The sequence below is a fragment of the Tigriopus californicus genome, chromosome 4 (assembly GCF_007210705.1).
Source record: "Tigriopus californicus strain San Diego chromosome 4, Tcal_SD_v2.1, whole genome shotgun sequence".
Lineage (NCBI taxonomy): Eukaryota > Metazoa > Arthropoda > Copepoda > Harpacticoida > Harpacticidae > Tigriopus > Tigriopus californicus.
The window spans coordinates 5,392,326-5,409,169 of record NC_081443.1 but is presented as its reverse complement, the minus strand read 5'-3'; the positions used below and the strand labels follow the sequence as shown (position 1 = coordinate 5,409,169).

Below are 16,844 nucleotides of genomic sequence, written 5' to 3'. Positions count from 1 at the left end.
TTCCTGTTGTAAAGTTTTCTAAATAAAGCACATGTTCATCGAAAAATAACAGCTAATCAGATGGGTCGAATTTGATGACGTATACTCAACCTCGAGGGTCTATACGCTCCCTTTTTAGAAAAATAGCAGGAAAATAGCTTGTTTTTAGGTTATATCGTTCAGCCAAAATCAGATACGAAAACGTGTATGTAAGTTATAAAAAGCTGAGAAAAGTTGTAATTTGTTTTATATTTCAATATTGGGGTGGTTTTATGGGACAAAAATTGCGTGATTATTGCTTTTCACAAATTTATTGCTCCAAGGGTTAAGAAATAATGATTCGCCTTTAAGTTAATGAAAGAAATAATTTCAAAGCAGGTTAATTGCTTCTAAAAAGAGAACTCGTTAGAAATCGAAAAATTACCAATCTTCGTTTTTTCAACTTTTTCATCTTTCAGTGTCTTGAGGGCAGAATAATGTGTAAAATATATCATATAGTGGAGCGCAGTTTTCCTAAATGTCTCCTAAAGATGTTAAAAATTATACCATATTCCCCGAAATTTTCGTTCTTAGGTATTTTTACGGCTAAAATCTCGACAAAGTGTTTTTGTCCCAAAAATGGTCAAAACAGTTTAAAGCATAATCAAACCTGTCTTTCTGATCCCTATTTATCATCTCAAAATGGTACAATTGCAACGATCTAAAAAAGCCGAAAACACTGCAAAATGTTCCTTTTTTTTAGACCTTGTTTTTGTTTTTCTCGTAGCAACTGACGGAAAATAAAGCTTTTGCGGTAATCTTCCCAGAAATCGTCAAAAGCCGAAACATCAGAATGACTAATAATAGGAATGGGTTTTTCGTTCTAATATATTTTGAATGGGGAGGATCAAACCTAAAACTTGTGTTTGCCCATGACGACCTTGAAGATGTTCTTGGCTTTGAATCTTGTTAGATGTGCAGTGCTTCGCAGTTCATCAATAATCAAGTAATTAATTATGATTGGACTTAAAAACCTTTGACTTCAGTGGGTAAAACCAAGTTTCCACATTGCAATGACTTGTATGTGCACACAGTTACTAAAAGCTAAGCTTTACAAGTTTGAGAATTTTTGATGATGTTTTTCCATCACCGCTTTTTGTGTTATTGTTCTATAGATTCAGCAATCAGTAACAATTACTTTAAGGCAAAATGTATCTTTGTAGATGCTTTGCAACACAACTCCTCTTGGTCATTTGAGAGTTCTTGTCTTTTTGCAAGTGTTTGCCATATGGGCTCCATTACACAAATAATATGTGCATTTTATTATTTGACAGATGTGTTGAATGCTGGCCTGGTGAGGTAATATTCATTGTTGTATAATTGATTACTCACGTTGGGTGACCAAACAATTGAACCTTTCGTACAACTGGACCCAGTGGACAGCTGGATCCAGTGGACAACTCGACCCAGTAAAATATTGACCCAAGAAATGTTAATTATAGAACAAAACTAAACCTTGATCACTTAACCTTCAATTTGCTTTCAAATATGTTAGCATCAGTAAGGCATGGAAGAGGAAGTCAAGTTTGATTAAAACACTATCAAACTTTATTGTCACCTCTTGATTGATGTAAACATGAATTGCTTGTAATGAATCAAATCATCAATTGTATAAAACCTTTCAAATTTTGACATGTTTTTCATCACAGTTTCAACTTTGCTCCATAAATATAAACTATTTGTAAGCCAACATATCGGGCTTGATTTCTGTACTGGGTCGAGTTGTCTGCTTGGTCGAATTGTCCATTGTGTTGAGTTGTCCATTGGGTTGAGTTGTCCTGGAACCCTCCCGTTCACAAAAAGAATAGGAACCCTAATCCTTTCCTTTTATTGAGAAACGACTGTACTCATTGCTGAGGTTTTTATAAATGATGGTCTTCGTAGTAAACCTTAGCTTTGGAGTTCTCTTCACTTTCAGACATTATTAGTTCTGTAATCGGTCTGACTTCGAGCGCATGATATGGTATTCTTTACTTGAAAAGTCCTTCCTCGAGAAGAAACTCGTCCAGGGTGCTATTAGACATCTTTTGAATCCCTTACATTCTATCAGCAAGCCAATTGGTAAATCAATACCCTAAGTATGCCTTCGTCAATTAGGGATTGCACTATTTTACATTGCAAGTAATCTAGTTGCTTTAGCGATACTTTATGTGCATCCATGTTGAAAACGTTGCCTCCGAAATTAGCAAAGTTTCAGTCGATACTTTCTTCAAAACCAAAAATAGCGATGTTTCACAGCAGTAACATCATTTTCAGGTCTACTCATCAATTTCAAAACTGCTTTCTTCTAATATGTAGAAAAGTAACTAGAGGGCGCTAAACGATAATTTTATTATTGAGCATTTGAAAAACCCAGCCTGACCTCTATCCCCACAAGACCCGCAAATGGTCCTCTGACATCGATCCCACAATCTTGAATTCAACCGTGAACTACGCGGCAATTGTCGGTTAAGATTTTCTCAAGGCAGACTGACTCGAGCGAGGATCGTGACGAGGGCTAAGACGAAGGGCCCGAGGACCTAAGTGAAAACCCTGTACCAACGCCTCTGCTCCATCCAACGTCTATCTGTCTGTGGAGACTGAGTGGTGGCCGGCCCTGGCTAATGGGTCGGTAGCCAAAGAGTGAACTGCTGGATAGATCTCTGTATAGCTGATGCTTTTACGTCTCCGAAGTACTATCTGAAATTCTGGGAGCGCGGAAACGTAAGCCAAGAGTCGGGCAAGTTCAATCATCAGTTGTGTTGACGATTTGTTGTGAGTAGGACCGTAAGACCTCGTCCGTGCGTTGTGAAGAAGGTTTGCTGTCTCCATCTAGCCGGCCTCCCTAGCCGATTTGGTCCATATATTCCGCGATTATTCCGTGGAACTGTCTTATGTTTGATCTATGGTTTGGCACACGGATTGCTCCTAGTGCTTCCTAGCGCTTGGGCCGAACCCCGGGCTTTTCTCATTTCGCCTTACCTTTCGGAGAAGTGGTCGAGGTTATTTCTTGACATCCCGTTATCTGACAGTCATGGTTCACTTGGATGTGAAGTGGAACACTTGGCAATTTCAGTGGACTGGCCTATTCATAGTTGTGATACTCGTGTCAACTGGAACCAGCTCCAGTGTTAATGACTGTCGCGGCATTCAACTTGCCTACCAACAGAGGGACCTACATTTTGACAATGTTCTTCGACAACCCGCTCAAGGTAGGATAAGAAAAGGATCGATTGTTGCCGACCTCAGGTTGCATTGGATTTTTTTACCGTGGGAATGTTAGCCATACAGTATTTGCATTTCGAGCTACATCAGTCAGTCGGTTTCAAATGTACGGTTTGAGCGCTTTTCTGCGTAATCGTGGCGAGCCTGCAAGTGACTTGACAGGTCATAAAATCGAGATAACTTTATTAATTTGTCATGGAAATAGGACGACTGTTTACGTAGGACGTGTCTGATAAGTATCTAATGAACGAACAACGAATCATACATTGCAACACAAAGACTTAAACTTAGGTCAGACTTGCTTAAAGCGACTCATATGATTTTGAAGCAAGTGAGTAGGAGTAGTCTCATGCGACTAATGATGATTCAATCGTAAAAGTCAAGATTGCACATTTAGCGTGGTCTGACCAGAGGTCGATATGGGCACCTGCTCATTTGATGTTCAATTTGGGTTAGTCTCTCTCGATTGTATTAGCCGACAGACCCTTCGCGTAATTAAGACTGTCTCAAATGGCCAGGATATGGCGACTTGAAAGCGCCAAATATACGAGTATGGCAAGGTTTTGACGTCAATGCTCCCATACAGCAAATGCTCAAGCTAGTCGAAAAGGGGGAGTGCCCTAATCACCGAAAAAACGACCCACGAGATGTGGATGAATATTCAACGATGGCTGTATGTAGCAAGGTGGGGCCACGTCGAGGACTGTTCCTTGTTTGGCACAATAGGTTGCTTATTGGACTATTGGATTTTCTTTGAGGCATATAGAATTCTGCGCTCCTTTTCTTAATATTTGCAGAAAAGGACACCAATTTGTTCATACATTTAGTGTACTTATTGTGCAGTATCCTCCCACACCTCGTCGTTCACTCAACCATTCATTCATTCATGCAGTCAGTCATTTGTCCACTTACGTTAGTGTACACGTACGTACGTATGTACGAATGTATATTGTACGTATGTGCTGTGCAACACGAATCAACCGGTGAACAATTGAAAGAGGGGATTCGTGAACGAGGGGGCCGCAAATTTTCTTAGGGGACTGTCCTTGCACCACAAATAATGCAATAATGATAATAATGACAAGGCGTCCTCCTCCCTTTTTCTTAACCCATAGAAAAAGCAGAGCCTGAAAAGCGATTGTGTCCAATCCCACCACCTTTTGACAAAACTATCCATTCTGGTGCATGTCCTCAACTGCCAACAATATCCGAGTGCAGGCAGTTCTTTCCAGTTACAGGGACACGAGGAAAAAGTTGGGGTACGCAGACCGTTTCCCAACAAAAAGAGATGCATCATTCATCAAAATGAGCCCCGAGAGCCACAGCAATATTATTTGAGCACGACCATATCAAATTATCAGGCTCAAGACACATTACATCCAGCACAACTACTACACGTTGAACATTCCGTACGGCCAAAAGGCAGGGAGACAGAGATATGTGATATAAGAGCCAACAACTAGGTAGTACGTACACCCCTCCGATCCTCCATCCATGTCTCCTGGCATGAACCCATCCGTCCTTCCTTCCACGAGGCACAATGATATGCTTCCACACATTGCTGGCAAACACATACACAAGGGCAAACGAGCCCACCAAAGTGCAGCTGGACTTCCAATGCCCCCCCGAGAACATTGAGAAACGTCCTTAGTTTTGAGTTATCCTGATCCCCCTGCCTCTTTCCTTCTCTGGTTTTCTCTCCGTCTCTTTTGTGCCTTCTCCTTGCCCAGTCTCGGACAAATATTGAAATTCACCCTCGAAATGTTGTTCATTCAGGGTTCAGAAATCGAGGGCTGAAAAGCGTGAAAGCTAAGCGAGACACATTTCCGCCAATTTGGATGGGAACTTCAAACGGGATTGGCTAAAAGCCGAGGTGTCAAGACTGATGATGAAAGTGAGAAGTGCAGCAAATCAGGGAAGCATTTTTGCATTGAGGGGTGGCTTTCTCCGGTCTACCAGGAATGCACATGTACATTCTGCAGCAGAACATTCGATCCTGGCCTCCGTCACATCCAACACCAACAACAATAGGAATCGCCGTTGCAGCCGCAACTACATAGAATAGGGGTTTCTAGCGCATTCTAGCAATGCCTCCCACGACTAAAGTCGACTTCTTTATGTATCCCTTATAAGTACATATGCAACATAGCGCTAAGCGCGTAGGGGAAGAACTCTTGCGCTTGTTGGAATGTTAAATTTTGATGACGGTGGCGAGTGAGAACCAGTGGCTGAAAGGAGGGAGCCTTTTCATTGGAAAGCGACAACCACGATCTTTTGATGCTGCTGCGAGTTTGTGGATGTAGAATGACTCTCAAAGGGTTCAGATCGATGAACATGCCACTTTATTATTGCAACTGCCAAACCATTTCCAGAAGACGAGTGTCGAGCTGGTGCTTGTGGTGGCGGCGATGGTGGATGTTGAGGAGATGGTTGGTTTCCCATCACCCAAGGAATCAATCAACCATATTCATGGCGAGCTTGTCCAACTAATCGGGCGTCACTCAAGCAAGCCATACTCACCCCAGGATTTCCGCATTAGCTCATTGAAGCAAAAGTTTTTAATCATTGTTTCCGATTACCGCCACTCTTAAATCAGCTGGCTGTTATATTTAGCCGACCTCGTGCTCCCGTCGACCCTCACAGCATCAACCTCTTCTTAGTATTCTGAACTGAACACTCCCTCCCCGATTGGTGTTGTGCGTAAGTGATTGAGTTGGGTGCTAGCGATGATAATTGGACGAAGATTTCTGTTCGTCATGATCATGGTTTAACGTTAGTAGCTACATACGTAGTTACCAGAACTTGGATGATCAGCTTGGCTTTCCAACTCAAAAAGATAGAGAACCAGGCATTCACAAAGTGTAAGGATTCCGAACTACCGTACTCTCCTACTATATTGCTTTACTGCTATACTTCCCCGGTGTGTAACGCTGTAGGTGCTTCCAAACAATGGTATTTAGCTCCAGGGATGCTGAAAACAATTGGTCTGCTCGAGCTTACCTTGGACACAGATTGAAAAATTACTTTGAAGAGTTGTTTATTCCGCCGGAGATTCTCAGCAACAAAGTTCACCCACTTAACCATCCAGGTCACCGTTGGGATCCCCTTAGATTAAAGGCTTAAACACAAGTGAATGTGACTGTTGTGAAGGCTCGTTCGAATGACAGAAAGGCTTAAGATTACATCCCCCCCCCAAGTTATTCAAGAGCGACGTTTGGCCAACATTTCTTTCTTACGGATGCGGCTTGTACTTGCGTTGGCTTGTTTGAAGGACTGATGATGATTATGATGATGGATGCACTTGATATTCGTTGCCTCCGTTTTGTTTGAGAGCCAGGATCGACTTTGATCCTCCGCGAGCTATTCAGCTTTGGCGTGGCCCATTCAAATGCAAAGTGAACCCATTATCTAAACGGGCCCAGGAATGGCGTGGGATTCTGTCAAAATCAGGCCCAACCAATCCTCTTCTCTTTTGATGACCTAGTCTGTCCAGTCATGGATCATTGGCCACAGAGGCCTCAGTCGACAACATGATGCCGTACATTATACCTACCGTACATACACGCAATTGTATCGCGAAGGTCTTAAAGATATCACTCTTCGCAAGAAGCTTGCCACTGGTATTATTACATTATACTAATTCCAGAGCGAAACTTGAATGAAGCGTTTTAGCCCTCCATGATTCATGAACCGGTTTGAAGAATTAGTCACGGAGCTATCACTCTCGGGTACGTAATGTGATATACTCAACTGGGTTCTTCAAGGAGATCGGAGACCGCTTGGGGGCCAAGAAACTTTGCTGGACAACCACTCGAACAAAATCGTGCTCGCATCAGGCAATACTACCCAAATGAGGGAATTCAAAATCAATGCCGTTAGTCTTATAATATTGAAAGTTGAAATTCGAAGAATGAATTCCAAGAACGAGAAATAAATGCTAGGGACCGAGGTTTACATACAGGCAAGGAAACCGAGAGTTGAAGAAGCCTGGAATTTTTATTGGCACCATTTCTAATTGAGTTCCGTGGGCGTTTTTAGTTATACGTAGCTTGCGTTTCTAGCTTCGAATGAGTCACTTGGGGTTGTTACCAATACAGCCAATCTGTTCGGGATTCGAGATTCGAGGATAAGGGAAGGGCCATCACTTTGGCACTTTGGCACTTTGGCACTTTGGCACTTTTGCATCCATTGCTACCGCTGTTGCCGCTGGTTTCATTGCCCTTCTTCTGGCTTCTGCTGCTCGTCATCGAGTATCCTCAAATCACTTGGTGGGTTTTCCGTTAATAGGCGCAATAAATTGTCACATCGTCTACGTATGACGCGGATAAGGAGAGGGCCTGGGGACAACTACATATGAACAGTACATTCCAAACTAATCCGTCTCAGATTTTTGCACTCATTATTCACGAGCTGGCCTTTTCGTTTTGTCATGACTGTCTCGTGGAAGATTTATTCCCAGCTTGGATGGAATAGTATATCAACATAATGAGAGAAACTAGGCCTGCTTCTTATCTGAATCTCTGAATCTGAGTATTTCCAGTACGTCTCTCGGATCATAATCACTGGAATGTTTGACTTAAGCCTTCCCTTCATCATTGACGACAAAGAGGGTCTGTTTCAAAGGGATTGGCTTGTATTTACACATCCAACTGGATCCACTGATATCTATCCCGTTGAAATAGGTGAACTCGGGTCTCACGCTCAAAGATCAAGATTCAAAATAAGTGACCAAGACGGTCTGATGCTTGCCACTCACATATGATCGACTGTACGTATTTCGAAATGTGTCCAAACGGAGTGAGATAGAGAGAGAGCTGTGGAAAAGTATGGGTTAGTAGTAGCAGTAGCCGTACATCGTTGTAGCAATGAGGATTGACTCGGTCCAGCAGCCACAGCCAGCCAGTTTTGAGCTCGTGCGGATTGATAAACGCTCACTGTTTGATAACGAACTCGAGTCTGGGAGCCTCAACCCGACCAAACTTGAATCTATCGGGCTCAAAGAGCCCATTTAGTAGTTGACAGAGATCCAAATTTGGACAGAACTCTGATTACACCTCAGATAATTGGAACCCCTTGTCTGTTATGGTCGTGCTGTCAACGGGTCCTGAAGAGCGAACGCTGAAAATCACCCTCAAATCCTCCGGGTTCGTGTGTGCTGCACATACCGGGTGGAATCAGACACCAGACCATGTTGGGAGCGGAACAGGGTAGTGATACGACTTTTTCATTCATTGAAAGATTGACAGTCAGATCGAGTTCAGAACAAAAGACCTTCATTCTCCTAGCCTAGAGTCCTGCGAGCTTAGGCATGTTTTAACAGCATACGTTTGACGTCGATTAGCCTTTGGGAGTTGAATAGATATTCGCTGATGCTGAATGGAGAAGAATGAGTTTACAATATAAGATGTCCCTTTCGAGGTGAATTTGAACGTAACGGTTTATGCAATGTTCGAACTGAGGATTCGCAACTGAAAATGCATAAGAGCTCTTCAGTTTTCAGTGATAGTTCGGGATCATCTTTGATGTAGCCGCCCTCAGAATCCAACTGATTTGCCTGGAACACTACTGTGCTGTCTAAAGGAGAATGTGTGTGTGTGTGTGTGTGTGTATGAGAGAGAAAGAGAGAGAGAGAGAGAGTTTGCTTGTGTGTAAAACGAAGATACAGGCCAGTAGTGCTGTGATCTAACAAATTTCAGAGGACAGTAGGAGCCATAAGGGACAAGGTGCGAGACTTTTGCCTAGAGCCCTGCTACTAGGTAGGTGCAGTGACTACAGAAGGTACAGCGGCGGTCGGGGAGCATTTTCAAGTAATGCTCAAGGAGGAGGGGGAGAGAAAAAGAGAGAGACAGAGAGACAGAGAGAGAGGCGATCGTCGTGAATCAATTTTGTCGGCACTTCTGTGTGCTAACTATCCTGTTTTGGTCGATCATGTTCAGCCCCCTAACCTGAGAGAGTCATAGAAGAACGATTGAATCAAAAGAAGTGTAGCAGTTACCGGACATTAATTGCCTTCTGATTTATGGCGATCACCATTTTGCCCAGATTCCAAGACCGTCGAAATGAAGGCGGAAAAGAGTTATAATGGCTTAGAAATCTTCCAATATTGATCAGGGTTATTGACCCTTCTTCGGACAATCGAGGGCATGCTCCAATCATAGATTTCGCCGACACCCTTACCGTACCTACATAGCGAAGTCTGCAAGCGAGCAAATCCAGTCAAGGGAAGCTGCTGTCCCGAATTGGAGGTTCCTCGGGATGATAGTAAGGCACTCTCACGACAGGAAGAAAAATCGTCCTCCTTGTAATTAAGATCATTTTAAGATGGATCATTGCATGCAAACGCCGACCATCCAATTCATCGCTGCTCAACCATGGAATGGACCCACCCACCCCCGATCCAATCCTCAACCCAAAAGCAACAGCAGTCACAGTTTACTTAAATCCGAGCAACCAACCAGCCCACCAACCCACCAACCCACTGAAGTGGTTGGTTTCGACGTCCCACCATTTGGACCGATCGATGCGATCTGTGTTCAACTCAAATTTCCTCGCTCTTCTCTCGGCATATACTTACTGTACGTACACTGTGGACAGTAGGGAAGGATATGGAATTCCGAACCAGCGTACCTACACTAGAGCACTAGAAAGAGTAGTTCCAGACAGCCTTGTGAACTCAATTCCATTTGTTTTGAGGAAGTTCTCGGCTCTCCTCTTGACCAATGGTTGGCGGCAATTGAAGGGAGACGAGCTCTCTCATTATCGCTCTCAGGGGGTTCACCTGCCGACCCATCACCCATCACCCCTCGTAGTGGTGGCTGTTGTTGAACCTACCTGGTAACACCATCATCATTACTCAGGACACGACTTAAGCCTACCTTGGCACGACCAGCCATTGATTAATACGTAGCTTTGGATCTCAAATATGCACCAACAAGTCAGCCGAAAGTCCCAAGATCATCAATGTAACGGCGAAACTCGACTTTTTGGGGCTGAGATTGATTGCAAAGTTGAAATATTACAGGATTTCCTGTTTAACACAAACCGATTGTGTTATTGTGTGCTACCTCAGTTCAGTTGTCGACAATGCTCTCCATGCGAGGAAGATTGACCCGGCTGAATGAAGTGGATCTCACCTGTCTCATTGCTCGTGCATATGCCACTTGGGTTATGCACTGTACATACATGTCAATGGACAATTTTGGCTCACCAAGCACTTTGTGCAGCTACTCGTTCGTGGGACACAACAGAGTAGCATTTATCGTCGCTACGCTGCATATTGCATCTAATAATCTTCATTCAAAGTTGACCGCCTTTGAGCTTGTACCTGCCCGGTCTTCTCCGCCTGAAGGGACATGGACCGAGGAATTTCGACCTGTGATCGACCGTTTGGATTGAAGCGAAGCACCCCCTGATCACTCTCCACTTCTCAGGTCATAATGGGGACGTAAGAACTCTGACCAGAGGCAACCAACACAGAGGATGGTGCAAATTTGCGTCCATTTAGTTGAGCACCAGATTTAATGGACTCAAGAAGGAAGAAAATAAGAAGTTGGATGTTGTGATGCTGAGATGCCCGCCAAGGGCCATGACGACAGTTTTCTGTCATTGCTCCAATTCAACTACTGAGAACAAATTTCGACAACAATGGGTGGTTCTCTCTCATTGTCGACGTTCTATGGCATCCTGGATTTCCAAACGTATTTTGGGAGTGAAGGGACAAGATACGTGCAGATACAAAGCGAAGACTCCGGTATTGAATCTGAAGATGGAGTACATGAGTTGGCGAATGCAGATGACCTTTGAGACTTCAAATGGTTTTGTTGGTGTGATGAACGACGATCAGTTGATCACGGTAATTTCACATCCTCCGAGGCCTCAGATTCATGAGCTTGAAGTTGATGGCTGCCATTCTACCACTCAGCCAGCCAGCCAGCCAGCCAGCCAGCCAGCCGATCATCAGGCCACTTTCAGCTAATTTTATTGATCAGATAAGGTGATGAATTTGGGTGTTTGGCAAGTGTTTGGGCCTCGTTTTGGCCTAATAGGCATTTAAATTGCTTATCCCCCCTGTAAACTAAGCTCATGATCCGAGGTGATGAGTCCCCCCCCCCTTCCCCTCCAATCGTTCCAAAAATCTCACCTCAAAGAGGCCAGCCACATATGGACAAGCTCAGAATGGCACTCATCTCTCTCATTTCCAATTCAAAGTGGAATGAAAGATCCCTTGAAATAACTTGTTTGTGTAGCCTTGATCTTGACGCTTCGATCCCGATCAATAAGCTCGTCATCCATGGGAGTTCAATGGGAATAGCTCTCGAGATCGTTGGTCGATGGTCGATGCTCTTGTCCTCGCTAAAGCGCATTCTCTCTTTCGTTCTTTGACGTGGTGTTTGAGGCCCAACATGCCGAATTGGCCAATTGCCTCTTCACGCACTTGACATCATCCCAAGATGGATGGATCCAATGGCACTTGACATATTTTCAGCCAAATATTAGAAGAAAGAGACGAAGAGCGACCGAGTGCAAGTATGTTTCTATGTATGCATATACAAAGAAGGCATTTGATTGCGTTCTAGTTGAACGTTGAATCAAAAAGATGTGGTTGACGGGAAGCCATACATCCGGGCTGATTTGTCAATTCCGCTCAACCCCAAACACCATAATCCTGGAGTAAAAAGCTAAAAAAACAGATATAGAGAACTGCTCTTTGGACTAGCTGATTCTGGAAGGGGAAGCAACGACGACGACAACAACAACAACAACAACAACAATACGGATGGTTTTCACCGACAATTCCGACATTTTTTTGTTTTTTCTATCGTGCCATTTCGAGACTGAAGTCAGTGTTTCACTGTCTACGGCGCCTTAGTTTAGGGCATTGTGACATTTCCTGTTGTTTAGGTGTCTATTTGTGTCTCTCGTCAAAGAAATCTCGCTCCAACGAATGACTTCATGACACCAACGACCAAGGTTCCTTTTGATGTTTCTCATTGCTTTAGTCGTGTCTTAAGGCCACGAAACACTGGACTACCTTCAGTACTACATGTATCAAGAACATAAATGTTGAAGGGATTTAGAATACACCTTGGCGCCCTAATGTGCTTACTGGCCAAGTTACATTTGTTTATAATTGATCCTCTTCAACGTGGGCGCTTTTTCTCTTGGCTCTATCTGTCTGGCTCTCTCCTTCTTTGTTGAATTTATCCGTCCAGTATAAACTGAGAAATACTTCGCAGTCAGGAGAGGGGGAACACAAATCATGAATCTTTGGCCTCAAGGTGACGACATTCGCTTTTCTACTAGTAATTGTCGGGGATCAATTGTGGACTTTAATTCTATCCATTTCGTTTCGGTCACGACATTTCAATTAGCCACTTCTTCATCAGCAGCTAGCGATTGTTTCTGGCTAATTCGCAGCCAATCAAACATACTACAATACATACAATGCTTCGTAGCATGTCCGTCCGTCCGTGTCGCCTAAGCATGTGAAATGATATGAAGATAAGATATAATAAGAGAGAGAGCTAGCCGCGTGTTTACTTAGCCTCGTCAATCGGCAAGACAAAGATGGAACATGTAGTATGTATTTACACCTTCACGCCATTGGTGTTCTGTATGAGTGCAGTAGTATGTTCTAATGTATGGGTATGAATGTTTACAAAAAGGCAATTGCCTTTATTGGTGGAATAATGAAGCTCCTCAAAGATAGGATTACTCGGTGTCCCTGTTTTCATCTGCATTTGGACCACCACATGGATAATCATTCTCATGTCAACAATCCCAAGTCATACTCATGTTCTGACCGTTGATGATAATCCCTAAGAGTAGACTTAAAGGGAATCTTATTCAAAAAGACATCAGTTTTCGTCGTTTTTTTTACCTTTTGTATCAAGTGCGAACATGCGAGTATGATAGCTTGCCAACTAACCAACCAATCAACCACCAAGTGATTCCATGGTCTAAGAACTTTGGATCAAAATGAGCGAGATCTTGAGCATTTGGTGGCCATGCTTATTGTGTGCCATAATCGACCACTTTTTAACACCTCGTCGACATGACCACTGAAGATGAGACTGCTGTTCTCGTAGAAGTAGGGGCCCTTGGCTCTGGTGTGATTGTAAATCCAGTTGCCCAATGACCCAACTATCAAGGCTGGCGAGCTGATTGGCCAGCCTCTTGTAAATTCAGTTAGCACCATTGTCTTTGGACAAAAGTTGCCGTTTTATGGTTTTATCACAAGATTTAATGGCCTCCAAATTAGCTCAGAAACGTTCCCTTTTTAGACTGTGTGATCGACGAATCGAGTCTCTTGCTTGAGATGGTTCTCATCATGCCTGTGTAAGTACATAAGCAGGATGAGTGATTCAAGATTTGCCTGCTTGGGCAGCCATGGCTTGGTGAGACCTTGGACTGGAAGTGTTTCGAATGTTTGGCATAGTTTCATGAATGAATAACCCATCCCGTTTTAGTGGTCTGTTTAAAAGCATTTCGTTCCAAGGCACTTTCCTTTCCGACTGCCTGTCTGTCTGAATGTGTTTCTCGATGTGTTACTCCAGCTTGGCTCGCCCGTTCTACCTCATAATGGCTTTCAAGAAATTTCAGGCTTCAAATTCGATTAGCAGATAGTTGTCAGCTATTGGAAGTAAATGGTTTTCATGGCTTCCTCTCAAAGAGGCTCTTAGCACCACACTCACTCATTCACTCAGAGGCAGCACTCACCCGTTCATCTTGGGCGAAACAAAGGAAAACAACGAGAAGATTACAAAGTTATCTATTCTCAATAATTTGGGATGGATCAAGTCAATTGAAGGCCAAAAGTGATTGAGTAGGAATCAAACTCAATGCGCGTATGGATGGCCTTTGTGATTTGAGAGCCACCTTTGCCAGCCTTAGCGAGACTTAGTAACCCTTTTATTTGACGAGTATCTTGACACAAATGCGTTACGTAAACGACCATTTTGTTAAGATGTCAAACAGAGGCAAATCTTGACAATTAATTGAATACGAATTCCATTAAAAGAATACGTTTACGATGCTTCGTGTTCAAATCTGCTTGTTGGACTCTTTCTTCACATAATTTATGCCAAAATGGGCTAGGTTCAATTCGACTCACTCTTTTGTACTGTTTCCCCGTCATTTTTCAATGCAATCTGGCAAATGAATTGGCCAACGTTCTCTATCCAATTTATTTTCAATCACTCGGATTCCTTGCATTCGATACAGGTTTGATGCGCCTTACCTTGTTTTTGACCGAAGGTCGGGGTTCGGTGTTCACACCATTGACTTTTGGAGTTGGAGACTCTCAAGCTTGCCATGGAAGAAGGCGGGCCTGGAGTTGAAGGAAATTCATTGGACTCTTTGACAACCATTACAACTTATTCCCGCTGCTTCGTGTGGCTTCCACAGGTCTAAAAACCAAGAAAAGGGACCCAAGAATGAATAGTTGGACAAGGTTTTATGAGACCTCGAGCTTCTTTTGTTGTTGTCGACGACTACCACGCTCTTTGGTTCGTTCTTTCGTTCCTTGACGAGAAGCCATGATGTCAAGTTGGCGAGGATCGATTGTGAACGTTCGAAAAACATTGAAAGTGATGTTCTTAAGGCGACAAATTGTATTAAAATGACTCAGAAGGATCGAATCCTAGTCATTAGAGCAGATGTTGTCGCTTTACCCTAATCACAGTTACGAGCCAGGGTCTCCTGTTCCTCTTGGGTTTGTTGTCAAGCTAAATGGTTCTGAAATCCTAAACCCGACTCTGTCAATTCCGTCCATGTAATAAATTAGATAAATCCCGAAATCAGGACTGCCATTAGTGGACATTTTTTGTTCGACCACATTTTCGACGGATCACTTGCACTACTACGTCTTCGTATTATGCTACAGGGTGCTGATGGCTCTTTTAATGGTAGTACTAGTTTCAGCTGTTATTGTAGTTGTTGCAGTAGTGTTGGTAGTCGCCGTAATCATGGGCTTGAACTTGGGTCCGATTTTCGTTCTTGGAGACCAAAGCCCGACAACCCTAGCTAGATGAAGACGGCGGTGGTGGTGAGGGTGATGTTGTTGGTGGTGGGTCCATTACCGTGTCTAGACCATCAGGGAGATCCGTTGCTCTGGCCGGGATTGACATTCTTGGCTACTTTCAATCGGGGGAATCAGTTGGCGATCGATTCCAGGCTTCTTCCATCTACTCATTGGCAAGTATTTTAAGTACCTACCAAGACATACGTAAGAGGGAACGAGGGAACGAGAGGGAGGGAAACTCAGACGTTGAGAGCAATGGCAGCTGTCTCAGTATACTTATACTCATTCACGGAATTGGACCTCTTGAGTTTGAGGTATAAGAGGCAGGAAATCTGATCGAGAAATTGCCAATTACCCAACGTTTCAGGCGGTAATAAAAGATTTGGGAATCACTCGAAAATGTCAGGCTTGAATGACTACGCCTGACTGCTGTCTCCTGATTCGGGCCCTCAACTCTCCCTCCAACCCTTCGTTTTCTTCTCTGACAACAACTGTCAAAGACAACGAGAAGGTTCGCAGCAATGGTAACCACAATTTGAAGAGGGCTGGCAATTTTCGAATTCCGTGGAACTTGAAATAGCGTGTTTGGGATTGCTTCTGCCAGCATTCCTGGTTGCATGTGGGAACTTTTGGGTTGCAATAGTTGGAATCAATTTTCGCTTATTAGAGGCCAAAATCTAACCCTGAGCCGTAGCAGCACCCTTTGAAGCCTGATTGGACGTATGAAATTGACCATATTCATGACTTCGTCATTCGAGAGGGAAGCGTGAGTGGAGGAACGAGCGGAAATCCCATTGAAACCAAAATTGGTTGCGGCTACCACCCAATTCCGCTCGAAAGCCAACCAGAACTTGACGGACTGAAAGGGATGCCGACCGACCGACGGCCTCCAACTCCCATGGTTTTTTCAGTAGCCACTTACGGTACATAAGGGCCGAAGATCTTTAGGCAATTGGCCAAGTAGTATCTTAGTGATGAGAACTTACGATCATTAATTCATTTGAAATCTCTACTACGACACAGATTATTAAGACAAAAGTTTTTATTTTTATTTTTGTACTTTTCCAGTCTCATGGTGGTGTCCAAAGATTAATCTATGAATAGTCAAGGGTTGCCATGATGTGGAAGCGGGCAAAGGTGGCGTTAATTACAGGCTTGTAAACGCCGAATGGTTACCATCATGTTACCCAAGTTAGTTGGACAGAGCGAGAGAGATATCCAACCATGGTGTGCTCACCGACCAATTTTGAGGCACAGGTTTGAGAAGTGCCTTCAAACATTTGACTAACTCAGATTGTTGGCGGCTCTTGAAGGGGAAGCTTAATTAGTCTTAGCAGAATATTGAGCATAGATACCAGACCCTTGCGTTATCATATTTGGGGAACCTTTATTTCTTATGACGCGACCATGCTTTGAGTGTACGTTCTCAAAGAAGGCCCATTGAGTCGCTTCTCTCATTGTCGAACTCTACTTTTAACTTGAAACGAAAGCCTCTTTGGTATCTTGCTAAGGGTAGTAGCGGGGTTAATGTCATGAACCTACCATTTGAGGACCAAGAGGAGCGAGGCAACCACTGAGGCAACAACCTGGTATGATAATA

The 16,844-nt window shown here is 43.6% G+C and overlaps 1 protein-coding gene across 1 annotated transcript in view; it reads left to right on the top strand.

The window, feature by feature from the left end:
* Positions 1–2,733: 2,733 nt before the first annotated feature.
* LOC131879127 (glypican-4-like) overlaps positions 2,734–16,844 on the top strand; it is a 41,026-nt gene continuing 26,915 nt past the window's right edge. The window contains exon 1 of the mRNA XM_059225351.1: positions 2,734–3,209. Coding sequence (XP_059081334.1) covers positions 3,032–3,209 — 178 coding nt within the window. The 5' untranslated portion in view covers positions 2,734–3,031. The remainder of the gene's footprint in view (positions 3,210–16,844) is intronic.